Source organism: Haliaeetus albicilla, chromosome 24, assembly GCF_947461875.1.
Source record: "Haliaeetus albicilla chromosome 24, bHalAlb1.1, whole genome shotgun sequence".
NCBI classification, from domain to species: Eukaryota; Metazoa; Chordata; class Aves; order Accipitriformes; family Accipitridae; genus Haliaeetus; species Haliaeetus albicilla.
This window is the reverse complement of record NC_091506.1, coordinates 11,295,835-11,312,682: the sequence shown is the minus strand read 5'-3', so window position 1 is coordinate 11,312,682 and position 16,848 is coordinate 11,295,835. Positions and strand designations below refer to the sequence as shown.

General features: G+C 41.8%; 1 protein-coding gene across 4 annotated transcripts in view; it reads left to right on the top strand.

Moving 5' to 3' along the window:
- Window positions 1-16,848, top strand: part of SETD5 (SET domain containing 5) — a 70,650-nt gene that overhangs the window by 28,827 nt on the left and 24,975 nt on the right. For 3 of the 4 annotated variants that reach the window (XR_011329677.1, XM_069812084.1, XM_069812082.1), the window contains 12 exons: window positions 1,764-1,869; window positions 2,754-2,965; window positions 3,286-3,344; window positions 3,753-3,940; window positions 5,015-5,053; window positions 6,589-6,831; window positions 11,807-11,955; window positions 12,270-12,387; window positions 12,818-12,927; window positions 13,213-13,459; window positions 13,666-13,746; window positions 16,146-16,409. Coding sequence is in view for 3 of the 4 variants with exons in the window: in XM_069812082.1 (XP_069668183.1) it covers window positions 1,764-1,869; window positions 2,754-2,965; window positions 3,286-3,344; window positions 3,753-3,940; window positions 5,015-5,053; window positions 6,589-6,831; window positions 11,807-11,955; window positions 12,270-12,387; window positions 12,818-12,927; window positions 13,213-13,459; window positions 13,666-13,746; window positions 16,146-16,409 (1,816 nt within the window). In the remaining variant the exon portion in view is untranslated. The remainder of the gene's footprint in view (window positions 1-1,763; window positions 1,870-2,753; window positions 2,966-3,285; window positions 3,345-3,752; window positions 3,941-5,014; window positions 5,054-6,588; window positions 6,832-11,806; window positions 11,956-12,269; window positions 12,388-12,817; window positions 12,928-13,212; window positions 13,460-13,665; window positions 13,747-16,145; window positions 16,410-16,848) is intronic. The other variant, XM_069812083.1, reaches the window with a different exon arrangement.

Below are 16,848 nucleotides of genomic sequence, written 5' to 3'. Positions count from 1 at the left end.
TGCACCAACAGTCTTGAAGTTTTATTGCTAATGCTTGCGGCAGCATTGCTGGTATTTGAGGCTGACTGAAGTTAGGAATGTGGGTGACTTGGACAGAGGACAGATCTGCTGCTTAGGCTCTGTTCCTTCTAATATTGTTTCTGAAGATACAGTTAAACCTGAATGGATTTAACTGTGTACCAATCTGGAAGTCCTAAAGGACTGTTGCAAAGATCCAGCAAGGCTGGATTATGTGGCAAACTCTGCACGGTGTCTTTTATTAAGAAATGTATCCTCTGAGAGGTATCACCACCTGTATTTCCTGGTTTTGACAATTTAGCTGGCTGTAGTTACATTGAAAACCAACTGAATTTATCATGTCATGCTCTTGAATCCTGAGCTACAAAAGCGTGGTTTGCACAGGTTTAAGGTCTTCTACTTTCTGCAGTTCTTTGTGCAATAAATTATTGCTCCCTTTATGTTACAAAGACAGATCCACCTTACTCCAGAATAAGCCAGAAGCTCAGAAGGTTAGTGCGTTGGAGAGTATATCAGGTTGTGGCAGGGTGGGGCAAACTTCAATGCAGCAGAGATTTCAAAAACTAGTAGGAAGTCCAAAGGGCACAGGGGTTAGTGTTCTTAGGTGGTGCCTAAATGCTGCCCCACGCGTGACCACTGGCCATTGTTCTTTGAGTACTGCCTGATTCACGCTGACAATGTAGGAACCACTGAGAATCCTGCAAGATCTCACCAGAGCAGCAGAGGTCCAAGGTAAAGTTTTCCTTTACACTCTTTTTATTTCCTGCTTGCTCAGCTCCATGCTATAATTTTGAAGAACATTTCACCTGCAGATAGGATTCAGTAATATTCTGCTGTATTCTGATATGGGCCCTTCTTCTGATCTGTGCAGAGGTTAGCTGACTTGTATCTTCTACTTGTAACAGACAGTGTGTTTCCTTGCTTGTATTCTGTCTGTAGCCTCATTATCTAATATTCCCTGCATTGAACCGCAGCTGTCCCTTTTCTGAGTAGGGTTTCTGCAGCTTTCTGCTAAGGATATACCTTTCATTTTTAGCTGTTTTTTTTCACCACCATGTGGTGGAAGAGTGCATTGTACCTCAGCAGCAAATTTCTTGTTCAGCACATTGCACACCATGTTGCTCTATAGAAAGCGCATGGCAAATCTGATTTGTCTGTGGCCACTGTCTGTCCAGGTCATGAATTTTGTTGCCTCTTTGTAACAGGAATCTCCAACTCCTGGTAGTTGCTGTCAGGACAGCTGCAGGTTTCATGCAGGCTTTATCAAGAATGTTGGATTCAGCTAACAATTAGTATCTGAGGGAGAGAGAAACAAGCACAGATGCAGGAAAGAAAGCTGCTTAGCTGCTATTTGAAATAAGCTGTTGCAGAGATAACATGGCAGTACTGTTCAGTGGCTTTAGATTAGGCTGGCTGAGTTCAGATGTGAATGCTGAACTAGACCCAACTTCCTCAACTATAAGGAAACTGAGCTTCTTACATGCTAATTATTTTTAACTTCCCAGATTGAGACCAAGTTTAATGAGTTATCCAGGGTGGCCCTTACTCAGTTCCTTCCCTCTGAAAGCAGGTTCATCCTGTACAACTTCTGCACACATGATGCCTGGTGAAGTGCATAATAACACCTCAATTTCGTGAAGTTTCTTCATTTTGAGCTCATGTGTTGAACAGAAGAGAGCAGTGAAATACTGGCACTAAAAAAATGATGTTGTATTGATGGGTTTTGCTTCTGGCCCTTTCTGCAGCCCAGAGTCTGTGGAAGCTAGTCCAGCTGTCAGTGAGAAGAATGTGTACTCCAGCCACGGCTATGGGGCCACCCAGAAACACAGCTATCGCGGGCTGCCTTACGCAGTGAGTACTCTCTCTGCAGTGAATCAGCTCTTTACTGTCTACTTTACTCTTTTCTCCTTGTTCCATAGTCTTTTGCCTGTTAAGCCTTAGGAGTTTTGGCTTATTTATTAGGGAACAGAGTTACAGCTGAGTTCTGCCATACATTTTGCATTTGTGTGTTTATTGTTTGTGAAGTCTTGTGTATTCTATAAAGCAAGCTTTATTAGTGTTCTAGGTGATAGATTTTTAACTGAAGTATATGAATGAAGTGTGAATATACATGAATACATAATATTTTCCTGGTGGTAATTTTATGCCCCGTTTGGTTTATTGTGCACTATTTATACTTGTTTCAACTGCGCAGACTTTCATGTTGGTAACTTATAGCTCTGAGAAACAAGGAACAGTCAGGAAGAGTGGGAGCATGGCTTCAAACTATGGGATGAACGGGACCTCACAGAATCATTGAGGTTGGAAGGGGCCTCTTGAGATCACGTAATCCAACCCCCCTGCTCAAGCTGACTCTGCTTGAGCAGGTTGCCTAGTTGTGGTTTGGGTGTCCAGTTGGGTTTTGAATATCTCAACAGATGGAAACTCCACAACGTCTCTGGGCAACCAGTTTCAGTGTTTGACCACTGATGTCATCTTGGATTACTAGCTGTACAACAGTTAATGTTGAAATAGCCTAGTTGTTTTCATAGGTTTTGAATTTAATTTACTGGTGCAGAAGAAAACCGTTCACATCTTTCAGAGCTATTGTTCTACCTTCTTGGTAGATCGAGGAATTCAGACTACTGTTTTACACCAGTTGTTAAATAATAACCTGGGAACTGTGGATTTGGGACTTCAGTTTCTAGGCATCATATCTTCACATTAAAAGTAGTACTGCAAATACTCGTTTTCAGGATCATAATTATGGAGCCCCTCCTCCTCCAACACCGCCAGCCTCTCCTCCTGTCCAGACCATTATACCTCGTGCAGAACTGAACGGCCTGCACTCACCTGATGAGGAGAACTCCGGGGACAGTGAGAGCTCCTCAGAAGGAGAATCAATTCCCACTTGGTGCCACTGCAGTGTCTCCCAAGATGGTTTCCTCCTCAAGTGTGAAAAGTGCAGGTAAGCTTTGGTGCAGTGCAGATCTGGACTGCTCCTTGTGTTGACTTCTCATACTGAACCGTGTCACGTTTGGGCTGTGGGACGGACTTCCTTTTGCTAACTGGAGCGTTCTTTCCAGTGCTTTACCCAGTATTGACCCTCCTCCTTTGCGTTGTCAGCCTGACAAGTGTTGGTGGCACCAGGAGTGGAGATGAGGATGTTAAATCGATGTTCTTATCATCCTGGGCCCCACTGAGGGCACGCATCTTGTGACATCCTGTTGAATTTCAAGTGACTTTACTCCTACAAACCAGCTTCAATTGTGCATTCTCCTTTGGCAGAGGAATGAGCAGGGGGAAGGTGATCAGACTCCGCCGCCGGAAGCAGGACAACGTGTCAGGTGAGCTTGAGGTTGTAATTCTGGTAACAGCGACTTTTGCTTTCTTTCTACAAGACCTTTGTCTTTTGGCTGTTGTAAGCATATAACCATGATCTGTGCCCGCTAATGTTCTTTGCCTCCCAACCACTGGGATTTTCTCCTCTCCTTCTGCCTCACCTCAGTTAGCTCTTGGGAAAATCACACTGTCTTGCGAACAGAAAAGGGTAATGTTCATCAGTGCCATTCTATGAGATATCAGAAGTTTGGGACACCTGTTCCCAGTTTGGGTGGGAAAACTGAGGTGGTATAGTTTTGTCAGGGAAGAGCTATGCAGGGTCATCAAGTTGTCTTGATGAAAATGGACATAAGGGTAAGCTGTTCTCTCTGGGATGAATAAAAACGTTGCTAACAAATCACTCCTCTCTATAGGTGGGGACAGCAGTGCAACTGAGAGCTGGGATGAAGAACTATCTCCCTCTACAGTGCTGTACACAGCTACGCAGCACACCCCTACAAGCATCACATTGACTGTCAACCGTGTCCGTAGAAGCAAACCTAAGAAGAGGAAGAGGAGTACAGAAAAAGCTCGCACTGCTCCAAAGGCCAAAAAGATCAAGGTATGTGGAGTGAGACACAATTGCTACAGTTCCTACCAAATGCTGTGTGGAGTATTGTTGAGAGCAGGTTGACAAGCTGGCAGTTGACAAGAAACTTTTGTCTTTGTCAGGACAAAAACCTTTTGTTCCTTTTGTCAGGAATTGCACTTTCTGGTGTAATAACGTGACGCCTTGTATTTGTGACCTGCTAGACTACGTGGCTGCTGGTTTAAAAATTACCTTACTGGAACTCCACCCTTATTTCCCAATGCTGTCCATTCATGCTCAGAGCTTGGATTCAATTACATAGTTTCCCTTCTGCTCTATTAGGATTTGGGGAAATAGCTTTTGGAGTCCATCTGTTTGTGACAAAGGGGCAGTCTGTGAATGGAATGAAAAATGAAGGGAGCATGGCATTTCTTAGCAGGCTATGTTAAGGAATCTGGGCTGCAGAGCTTCTTCGCACTGTTCTTCAGGGACAGAGATAGTGCCTGTGTGGAAAACTATGTAGGTAGTGATGAACATTTGTTGAAGGATGACTTTACTGTCTTGTTTGTGAGGGTTTGAGGACTGAAATAATTTTGGATTGCTTATATTAGAATACAAGTGTGTGAGCAGCTGGTTCTTTCCCATCATCTGCTAGCTTTACCATGATTTTCCCCAGGTTAGGTTTCTCTTGAAGTTCTTCTGGTAGGCACTGATTAAATAAAAGACTGTGAGCAGGAGCCATGTGAGGTCTTCAGGTTTTTTGTTGTGAACCAGCTTCATTCTGTTGGCCCTTCCTTCTGTCAAAGCAAGTGGGGTTAATCGGGATAGTTTTGGTTTTGATCTTGAGATTTTTACTAAGTATGAGGCAGGCCTTTTTAGTTCAGAAATCCTGGCCATCAAGGTTTTCAGCAGTTTCCACTGGATTTGCATTGCAGAGTCTTTTTGTTCAAGTCCTTTGCTTCTTGTATAGGTCTTCCTGTAATTCTTGTCATCTTTTGTTAAGGGTTGGTCTGTTGGAGTAAGATCTAGTGTGGTTCTGGGACGCTAATTCTGAGGAAATACATAATAGTTTGGTTTTTTTTCTCTCTCTCCTTGTTCGGGGGACAGGCCTTTCGAGAGGGCTCCCGAAAGTCTCTGAGGATGAAGGTGAGTAGAACTGAGAACCCTCTGTGATGGTGGTGCGGTTTTTGCCCTGTATTTTGTATCTCTCTTGGTTTGCCTGGGGAATTTCTGATTGTGGGACAAACCTCAGAATAATCTTAAGCCTTACCATGCACCACAAGCAGGCCTATTCAAAAGGGTATCACAGGAATTGCTCCTTGAACCTTGCTTTTGCTTCACATAGCTTTCTGTAAGGTAATGTCATCCAGTTCCAAGAGATATGACTGATTCATGACACTTGGGAGTGGGGTGCTTGATGTGAGGGATGTAGAACTGGTTGTGGCCACTCTTCTGTGAGGTCAGTTATCATTTGATTGCATCAATGCTATTTTAAGCTTGGGCATCAAAGTAGTACGCAAGTTTAAATTTGGGAGTCCCTAGCAGTGTTGCCTTGTTTCTCTCCACATCCCCTTACTAGGGGTGGATGGGACGATTATTTATCTCTGACTTTCTGCAATACTGGTAGGTGTGGCTATCTGATAGAAAGTTTATTTGGCAAAAAAGTAGGCTTGCATTTTGAGCTAAACGTGTTCCTAGAAACACAAGAGGTGCCTTAAAGTACACCCAATTCCATCTGACCCCAGTACTGTAGCTTCTAGCAGGTGGCTCAGAGGAAATAGAACAGTCCTGTGGTGTGTCTGTATGTGCCTGTCTCCATAGTACGCAAGTGCCTTGAGAGAGTAAAAATGCATTAAAACTCTTAATGCTTTTAATATGTATGATGCAAATAATGATTGTTCTTCAGTGGTCCTTGTCACTAATACCTCAGTGGCATGTATGTCTCAGTCCCATATGAAGCCAGTTGAGTTACTGCCCTCTGGAATACTATTTGTTGAATTACTTCAACTATTGTAAAGTAAAGAATGAAGCTTAATTTTTTTTTTTTTTTCCTACCAGCTTCTTTTTTTCCCCTCCCTTACAAGGTGGTATAAATGGATTACCTGATTTTGCCCTCTCTTCTTTACACTGCTTAGGGCTTGCCTTTGTAACCCTCTGGGTATTAGCTTATGCTCTACGTTCAGTTTCTTGAAACCCTGATGACCGTTTAGCTAGAAGGTTCAGAAGTATTTTCGGATCAGTCACTGCAAAGATTGAGATGCAGTCAGCATCATCTAGCATTATGTTGAACATGAGTGGGTTGACTGTAGGAAAAGCCTACATGAGATTTATTTGCCTTTGTGTGTTCTGTTCCTTCGCTTTTTTAATCTACTTAATTATTTTTCCAAAGTGACTTAAACTTTTTCTGGTTATGTACTAGCTTAATTTTCTTGTATGTAGCAGTGCCGAGGACCAGCTCTCAAGAGGTCTTAGTCCTGTACAGAGTTCTCTGTAGATTCCTAAGCGGCACTGTTGTACAATGTTCTGACGGATGCAGGTTCTGAAAAAGGTGTCCTCATAACTGGCACATTCTTAGCTTGGAATGGATTTGCCTTTTTTGTAGCATATTCATATGCTCAGACAGCTGTGGATAGGTTTTTCCCATTGTGTGCTAGGCATTCATTCTTTGCTGTTTGGTGCAGAATTCCCCTTCTGAAGCACATGCCTTGGATGAAAACACAGCTGAAGGGTGGGAGAATCGCATACGACTCTGGACAGATCAGTACGAAGAAGCCTTTACTAACCAGTACAGTGCTGATGTACAGAACTTGTTGGAGCGTCATCTAAACTCTAATAAAGAATACGTGGGGAAAACTGCTATGCTAGACACAATCAACAAAACAGAGTTGGCCTGCAATAATACTGTTATTGGGTCCCAGATGCAGGTAAGAACCATTGTGACAGAAGTGGGGTGGGTCAGGTCCTCTTGTTTCTAGACATAAGGTGTGGGCATGGGTGAGCAATATCGTAGCTGGTCATATAATTTCAGACCAATAGGCTTAGATTTGATATAAAAGGAAACAGAAGAGATGCCAGTACCAAGGCAGATTCAGAAACACTCGCATTCAGCCAGATCACTAAGTTGGGGATATTTTGTACAGTTCTGTGATATGGTTCACAGGTATTTTACCATAAATACTTTTGGTCACTGAATTGCTTGAGGCAGAACCAGATCTATCATTTGCTGGAGATAGGAAATTTCCTGCTTTCCAGCTGAGTTTTCCTGGTTTGTTGGGGGGGGGGGGGGGGGGGCGGGGAGGTTGTGTGTGTTTGTTTCTCCTGGCTCATGTTCTGTGGGAAGCTATTTTAAAGAACCTTTCAACATTATTTCAATGTTTTGGATTATTATTTGGACTCTGGTAACTTTCAAATGCTGTACAACTACAGTTGATTTTAGGGAACTGTCTCTCCCTGACTTTTCTCTTCCAAGATGTGCAATGATTGGTGTCATGCCAGCTTTATGAAGTGCATGTAGAGAAGGAGAAACAGGAAAAGAATGTGTTTGTGTGGTGTATGTCCTCCCCGCTACTTTCTCAGCTGATGTTTCATCTGGTCCGTGCTTTATTGAACAGAGAGCAGCATTCCCACTCAGTTCAGGCTTTGTGGGGCTTCGTTGTCCAGGAGAATGGAGATAGGGCTTCCTTGTCCAGGAGAATGGAGATAGGTGCAACTGAAAAGGATGGGCTCCAAAACAGATGTGGGGCACCTCTTCTGTAGAATGGAAGTGGAGTCAGAAACCTGAATATCAGGTATATATTTGTGCTTGAATCATTCTTGTTTGTATCAGCTGACTCACCGCTCTGTGAAGTTCACGTGCTCCCTCCCACTTTTCCCTCTGCTTTCATGTAGGTGAAGCACATCAGGCAGAGCACAGATATTGCCAGTAAGGGAGAGTGCAGAAAGAGGACTTTGGACTCAACTTCCTTCCACTCTTGCCTCTAGTTCTGCAATAATAAGACTTCTGTGGGGGTTGGGGAGAAACACTTCTACTTAGCTATGTGAGTAGCCTTCCTAAAGAGAGCAACTGAGGAAATAGAGGGAAGAAAAAGTTCTGCCTCTCTAGAAATCTTAATATTTCTGAGTCTAAATGTAAACTCTTCTATCTCCTTCACATGAGTTTTAGGAAAAGTCCTGAAAGAAGTAATAAAACATGCTGTTTCTTTTTATTACCTTCATAAAGTACAGAAGGAAGACGATTATAAAAGATATCATACATAAACATGCTTGTTCTTGTCATGCTCTCTTGCCCTCTCCCTTGCCTGTACAGACATAGGTTTTCCCACAGGGTAAAGTGGCCAGCATTCCAGATCAGAAGACTCCAAAGGCCATGTATTCCAAAGAAACAAAAAGATAGAAAGTTGCAAAACTTCATAGTGAGCTGCAGTTACTCTAAACAAGCTGTAGGTAGGTACCTATCATTGCACCTGCTGGGAAAGTGTAAAGGGACTTACTGGCTTTGTAGTTCCTCTGGATACTGAGGAAAGACCAGGTGGCTGTCCTGGGCTGCTGCTTGTCAGCCCTTGTGTCCTTGTTTTCTCTGCTCAGCAGATGGCTGTGGAGTGTTGTGAGGAGGATACCCTGCACAGGTGTGGAGTGCATGGTCTCTCATCCTGTGCTTTATATTTTTGTTCCACTCATTTGTGTCATCTTTGTTAGACAAACTGAGAACGTTTGTTGGTTTGCATCAGTTGTCTTTTAACTAGGTGTCATTACTGGACGTTAAAATAGTTTTTCTGGGAGATAAGGAAACAGGTACTTTGAGCTAGGAGAAAAATTAAGGCAGTCATGTCAATATGCAGATGGCAGCTGTGTGTAGAAGATGGGTATCATAACTGCTCTATTTGGCCATGAAGACTTGGAGACAGGAGAAAGGAATAAAAATAAAATGTTGTAGATGCCCTGCATACTCTCACAGTTGAGAGGTTTTTGGTTTGGGTAAACAATGATGCAAGTGTATACTTCAAAAAAAAAAAAAAAAGAGAGAGAGAAGAAGAAAGTGTGACCTGAAATCTTCCCCAAGCCAGGAGTAGGGAAAGATGGTTTAAGAGTTATATGTGCAGGATATGGGATTTTGATCATTGGAATGTTTTGGATAAACCAATTCTCAACTGTCCTAGTGATGCAAAGGGAAACTTGTGAAAACATGAAGCTGTTCAGTGTCATGAATAAAATCATCTTAGTGCTGGCTACTGCCAGATGCTTGACAGACTGAAAGCTGTGAATCACTTTTCTGCCTGCTGTTGCCAAACCAAACCCAGGGTCAGTATTTGCCCTTTGTTGCCTCTGATAATTGCTGACTTGAGCTCAAACCCCTGATTGATTTCACATTCTGAAGTGAAGAGCAAAAGGGCCTTTATAAAATAAAGCCACTGAGTATTATGCAGATGTTGCTTTGCAAACATATCAGAACAGTTTTGTCTGATTAGCAGTCAGCAATCCCTAGCCTATGACATGAATAAAATCATTTGTTCTTTTCACACATGAAAGCATGGCAGCTAATCCTCTTCATATTTCTAAATTCAGAGAACGAAAACAAGCTGATCTGGGGTCTTATCAGAAAAGCTATGAGATCATTCCTGTTTTACTAAACTCAGATAATTGTTAAGTTTTACAGATGCAGAGCTTCTCTTTCCTTCATGGGCTCTCTTCTCCTCCTACCACCCCACCTTATCCCACCTGTGTTCCCCAAGCTGTTTTCCAGCATCAGGTGAACAGTAATACAAGTCAGTCATGGGCCAAAGTTGAGAGTGAAGGCTACCAGACATTAAACTCACATCTCTGAAAGATACTAATAGAATTTGATAGAGTTGTAGAATAATTTAGGTTGGGAGTAACCACTGAAGGTCATCTGGTCCAACCTTCCTGGGTAGAGTCAGCTTAGATGAGAAACTGATTGTAACAACAAACAAGTGGTAGTATAGAAACAAAATTATTCAACTGGAGACATGCTCGTGTCTCAGTCCTAATTTATCTACTAACTTCAGATACTTTCTCCTTATCTCCTTCTGTCACACACTAACAAATCTAATCCCATTTATTTATTCTTTGTTACCACAGTTGGATAGTACAAAGTGAATCCAATGTTTTTAAAGTAATTTAGCCACTAGTCTTGGTAATGTAAACAGTCTTGTCCTACAGTTCACTTTTCTGATCAACAAACCCATGATAAATTAGGGCCAGCAGTGTGGCTTCTTAGTCTGGAAATAACATGTTTCTTTTATGCCAGTTCAGTGGACTTGGGGAATACTCTGTGAGCTCCTATCATGACCCAAGATATGAAGAGATGAATGACACCCTGCAAGGCTTTTCAGAGCCTCCAATACGTACATGCAGGTTTTTCCAGTTGCTGGCAGATACAGTGGTATGAAAAAGAGATATACCCTGTAGGCTTGATAAATGTAGCACTGGATATATCTCTTAAAAGGAGATCTGGAATAGCAAGACCACTACTCCTGTCTGCATAGGTTTCAAATGAATATTTTTATAAAGCTATATTTATCCTGGACCTGAGTGAGAGAAGTCAACACATGGATCTTAATTTACTGGCTGATCCAAGATCTGCAGTATAATGTCATATTAAAACAATGAAAGTCATCTTCCCAAAGAGGTTTCATTCAGAGCACAGTCAAGATTGCTACCAAAAAAAAATAAAATCTGTGGTTCAGTTCTTTCATATGGTTAATACGGAGGGTTTTGTTTGGTTCCCAGTACTGAGTGCTGCCTTAAGGCATTAACTTTATTTTCACAAGGTTAGAATGTCATGCATTCTGTCGCTGTCCAGATTGAGCCCCTTCTTAAGCTAATGTGATTTTTATCCATTTGAGCAGACTGTGCAGTAGCTGTTTCTAACAAGGCAGTTTTATCAGGAAAAGTTGGGAGCTTGCTTTTAATGAAATCTTGTGGTTTACTTCTAATTTAGATAGAAGACTGTCATTATTACTGAAGTAAGAACACTTATGCCTCAATTCACTCTAGAAAAGTATCAAAACCTGATCCTTATGAGCAGTGAATAGCATGCTTAGGAAAGAGCAGGCATAGCTCTGCCACCCATCTTCATGTAATTTTTACTTGCAGAGAGGTTCAATCTGTTAAGCAAGAAAAGCACTTTGTTTTTATGGAAGAAGTCTTTCCTATGCCCTAGTGCTTATAATATCCCTTCCATTATTCTGTAAAATGTGTCGTATTTGGATGTCTGTGCTTGAAGAAAGTTGTGGTTTCATACTGTCAAGACACATTGTTGTGAAAATCCATTGTAACAGAACTGTAGACTTTAACGTAAAGAAGATTCAGCAAACTGTCACTACTTAGTTAAAAATTTATTTCTTAATTTAAAAAAAAATAAACGAACAGCACTAGTTGAGCAGGCAGATGAAGAGAAGTTTCTGGATGGAGATAGAAATTGCCAGTTTAAGTCTTTGGCCTGTTAGCTAGAATTTACCATCCTCTGTAGAAGGAAAAGGTTGTGTTTTTTCCTCTGAATGTGTGACAACCCACAATTTAGGGAAGATTTGAGTTATTCTGGCTGTGAAAGTGGCCCTAATTGTAGAGCAGTTCCCTGTTAGCAGCAACTGACAGGTCTGGTTATGCCTCCTAGCTGCAAGACTGAAATACTTGGTCTGATTTGTGAGACTTACTTTTGAAGGAAAGGAATAAATACTCTTTGCTTTTGATAAATATTATCAAGGACATTGGTTTATTACTAAACTGTTACAGAATAAACAATATATTTGCCTGGCAGAGTTTCTACTCTAGAGTGTGTTGCTACTAGAGTAATTTTTCTTTTCATGTAGGTAAAATATTCTTCATGAGTTAGAGGCCTTTGGTTTAAATTCTCATATTTTGCTCTGGTTTTTGTTACAGCTGCAGCTGGGAAGGGTGACTCGTGTTCAGAAGCACCGGAAGATCCTGAGGGCAGCAAGAGACTTGGCACTAGATACCCTCATAATTGAGTATCGAGGGAAGGTTATGTTACGACAGCAATTCGAGGTCAATGGGCATTTCTTCAAAAAGTAAGAGTACTATGAAGTGATTAGTATGAGAGCATCATGGCATGGAGACACTAGTGTCTCTATGGGGTAATGCACACTTACAGGGGCCTTGTCAGCTGTGCCATCCATAGAAATGTGAAATCAAATATACAGCCTCAGCTTGATGCTCTGTTTATGGACCAAAATCCTTTGTTAAACTGTGATGATGGAAGTGCGTAAGTGTCCAGAGCAATAGCACTGATGGAAGCGCTGCTTCCAGTGAAGTGAGGGATACCTGTTATAAGTGCCATGGGAATCGGGTATTTTGGGATTGAGACATTCTGTTACTTCTCCAGGCCATATCCCTTTGTGCTGTTCTACTCCAAGTTCAATGGCGTTGAAATGTGTGTTGATGCCCGCACCTTTGGTAATGATGCCAGGTTCATCAGGCGTTCCTGCACTCCAAATGCAGAGGTAAATTCTCTCTTCACCATCACTGTAATTGCAAATACATGTTTTACACAGGCTTAGTGCCTTCCCTTTTTATAAATATTCAAACTTAAAATGCAGTAAATGGGGTAGATTCTCTGCATCTCTTGCTTGTTTGATGGTTTATACTTGGAAGATGAGAAAGTTTGAGAACACGATGTTTTTCTTTGGAAGGAAAAGGTTTCTTTTATGGCTTTCCTTTGGCTGCAGAATGATAGTTAGGGTAAGCAGGTGGTAGTAAGTGGAAAAGCACAGGATGAGACAAGAGCAGTGAAGCAGGCCTTTTCCCTATGGAGAATTTAGGATAATTATTCATGGAATAGATAAGAGCTACTTCGCAGAAGGAGGCTTCCCTCTTGAAAGTAAGAAGTGCAACTTGTGGAGATGTTAGTTTCTCTCTACTTTGTTTAACAAGGTTCGTCATGTGATTGCTGATGGGATGATCCACCTGTGTATCTATGCTGTTGCCACCATTGCCAAGGACACAGAGGTTACCATCGCCTTTGACTATGAGTACAACATCTGGTGAGTCCTTCACCTCGCCCAGGAGCTCTCCACTGCCCTCCTGGACTGGACATCTTCCTCCAGCCCTTTCCTCGCATTCTACATTTTGCTCCGTTTTCTACTGAATTGCATTTTCCGGCTATTCTGTCCAGTTCTGCTGGCATATTCTACAATAGAGGCCATAAGGTAGCCTGCTGTCCTTGCTTTGGCACGTGGTGAGATGTTTAGTAGGAGATGCATTGAATGTCTCTGTACAAGGGTTGAGAAATGAAGAGTGACACAAATTATGTTTGTGTTTTGGAGCAGCAACTATAAAGTGGACTGTGCGTGTCACAAGGGGAACCGGAATTGCCCTGTGCAGAAACGTAGCCCAAATGCTGCAGAACACCTACCTCCACCTGTTTTAGGCACACTGATTGGGGCAGAAACACGCCGGCGAAAAGCTCGTCGAAAGGAACTAGAAATGGAACAGCAGGGCATTGCATCAGATGAGAACAGCAGTCAACAAACGGAGGAAGTTCCTGAGGGACCTGCAGCAGTCAGTGACAATGAGGTAAAACCCTTGACACTTTGTTATATGTATGTTTTTATTATTCAGTGCTGTGGAATCTGATCCAATACAGCACTGGGATCTTCAGAACAGAAACTGTAGGAGGCCTTTTTTAAACCTTTAGTACCTTAGATTACCCTAGGCATCTTGATAACTTTAAAACGGTACCAGATTTTGTCTGACATACTAAGTCTGGGCTTCTCTTTCAGGTGGCAGAGAAGGAGGAGAAACAAGAAGGGGAGAAGGAGGAGCCTGTAGATGAACAGGGAGCCTTGGTCCACAGCCGCCGGGCAAGTACCTTTCTCAGTCTGGGTATCATCCCCCTTAGGACTTGCTTCATGCAGTGACCAGCATGTCCAGTTGGTTATTTCACTTGTTTCAACACAAATTCCAACTGTCAGTGGTCTTCAGTAATTTGATTAAAAAAACCAAAACCACCAACAAAAAAAACAACCGAAACCCCCCCAGATTGACTCCACATAACAGGATTTATGTTAGAGTACTGCAGATTAGAAGGTATACGACAGGTTTGTTTCCTGATTGAAAGGTTTAACTGTAACTTTCAGGGCTATTCTATAGTCTAAAACATACCATTAACAAAACAATCAGCACCAGATTCCAAAAAGGTAGTCGCACTGTTTTTATGTTCCTGCTGCCCTTTCTTATTGCCAGTACAAGAATTTCTGGAGCCATATAGAATCATAGAATCATATAATAGTTTGGGTTGGAAGGGACCTTTAAAAGTCATCTAGTCTAACCGCCCATGCAAGCGAGCAGGGACATCTTCAACTAGATCATATGATGAACTGGAACCTGATTTTTTATTAAAACGTGACACGTTTTGCTGTGTTAGGTTTGTTGCTGTGTGGGAAAAGGGTAGGATCAAGTGGCAGAAGTTAATAAGAGGGGTAGACCACCAACAGCGCTACTGGCACAAGTCAACAAAATTTGCTGTGTTCTTTATTAGGAGATCCCTCTGTGCTCCTAAATCATTGTTGTCTGAATCAGTCTTCTTGATCAAAATATTTCTTAGTGCTCTTGGATCTTTGATAACAAAGTCCCTTCTTAGCTGCCTTCGATACTGAGTAGAGCTGGGTTTTTTTTCTTGTGCTTCTTATGGCACCTGGGATTACCCCTTGGATTAGAATGTTTTATGCATGTGAATGGAGCTGTTCTGGCTCTACTTAATACATTAATTTAAAAAAAAAACAAACAAAAAAAACAGAACAAAGAAAAAAACCCAACAAAACAAACAAACAAAGACAACCCCAAACAAAACAACCAACCAACCAAAAACCCAAGGAGGAAAAAAAGAAAAAGTGCTCCCATCCTTTTACCAGCCAACAAATGTAGTGGAGCTAGGAGTTCCCTCAAATACCTTAATCACCTGTCTTTCTCTGATTGGAGATACAGATCATTTATGTGTAAATTTCCTGAGAATGCTTTAAAAGTTAAGATAGTGCAGCAAATTGCAGAGCCGAGGGCCATCCAGCAGAGTGATCCTTGCATTATCTCATGGATTTTTTTAGAACAGACAAGATAAAGCAGTCAGTTTCTATTGAAATTTGAATAAAAGCAGTCATCCATCAGACTGGCCTTTAAGCTTGGAGGGAAGATTTCATTTTAATGCAGGGAAGCTGATCTCTTTCTGGGACAGTATAATTGAAGAAGACTAAGTGAAGTGTTAGTTTCCCGTGAGCCTGTAAGCTCTGTTCCTGTACGTTGCACCAGTTAATCTGCTTTAATGAGATTCAGTTTTCTATACTTGGCACCAGGTAAATACCTGTATCTATAGTTTTCCTAGTCTCTAATTCTTTGTGTGTGTATTGAATATTTTTTAACAGAAAACTGTAAAGGCCAGGCTGCTGTGATTGAGTACTGCCGTGTGCTTCAAGATACTTTATCCTCCATGACAAGTCTCAGAAGGCACTTGACACCACTTCTTAAAAAATTCACTTGATTCAGCCTAGGTTTTGTCAGTCACTGCAGCATTATTGTACTGGGCCTTTTACATGCATAATTACCAATTATTTCTGACACAGCTAGGTGATAAGATTTCCTGTCCTTTCTGTTTACCTAATAAATACCTTTGTTTTGCCTCTCTGTTCTCTCATGTTCTGTTTTTCTTATCCACTCTGTAAGCTGCTTAGACAAGAGCTTTTGTTTTTGAGCTGGGTGATCTCTGGACGCCAGGAAGGAATCAATCTGAATCATTTTAGTCAGTTTGTGTGGTGTGTTTTACTTGCTGCATATTACTGATTCACTTCTGTTGCCTTTGGCTTCTGTTTGCTTCTGGTCATTAGCGAGTAGTTCTATTTGTTTCCAAGTTGTCTCTTCACTCTATTTATTCTTTTTTATGGTTTTTAGTTCTTCAAAATTATGCTTTTCCTTGTGGCTATTTTATAAATATAACTCCGTAGTGTCTAAGTGGTCCTATTTAGGAACAAAGTCTAGTTCTTCTAGTTACTCTATGAACACATGATTATGTTGTTGTTATTCTGGGAAATTTGCCATGTTGAAAAATGCAAATATCTGAAAAGAACTGCTTCTCTCTGTCCCCTTTCTGGCTCTTGTCGTTGCTATTTGGCAGTTGTTCTTCTTCCTGTGCTGCATCCCATATCTGTTCTTGCCTCCTCCTCTTTGTGTGCATAATTTGCAGTGCTGACTTAAATTTACTCTTGTGTTCTAGTCCCGGGAAGACAGGAAGGTAGAAGCCATCATGCACATGTTTGAAAACTTGGAAAAGAGAAAGAGGAGACGAGAGCAACCATCAGACCGTAACAGCACTGATGCTGAAATCAGCACCAATTCTGAAGCTCCTGAGCTGGAGGAAATAAAAACAGAGACTCCTGAAACTGAAGATGGAAGTTCAGCACTGAGTGCTGCTGCTCCAAATGTTTCTAACAGTAACAGCAATACTGGGGTGAACACACGACGGTCTTCACAAGTAGTGGTAAGATGAAGATAGGACTGTTTAATAGCTTGTACCAAGCTCCAGATGCAGCATACCCGATCATAAGATCGTTCAGGTTGGGAGGAGCTTCATGGGGTCTCTAATCCATTCTGCGTCAGGCAGGATCAGCTCTGAGGTCAGACCAGGTTGGCCAGTGTTTTACCCAGTCTTGTCTTGAATACATCCAAGGATGGAGATTGCACAGCCCCTCTGGGAAGCCTCTTCCAATTCATTACTGTTCTCATGGTGAAAAAATTGTGCCTTTTATCTAGCCCAAACCTCTCATTTCAGTGTCTGTACATTGGTGCACCACTGCATCTTGGTGGCTTCAGTCTGGATGTAGGAACACTGCTATTAGGTCCCCTTAAGTCATCTCTTCTCTGGGCTGAACAAGCCTAGCTCCTTCACCAAGTGGGCCCCTTCTGTACTAGTGTGAGGT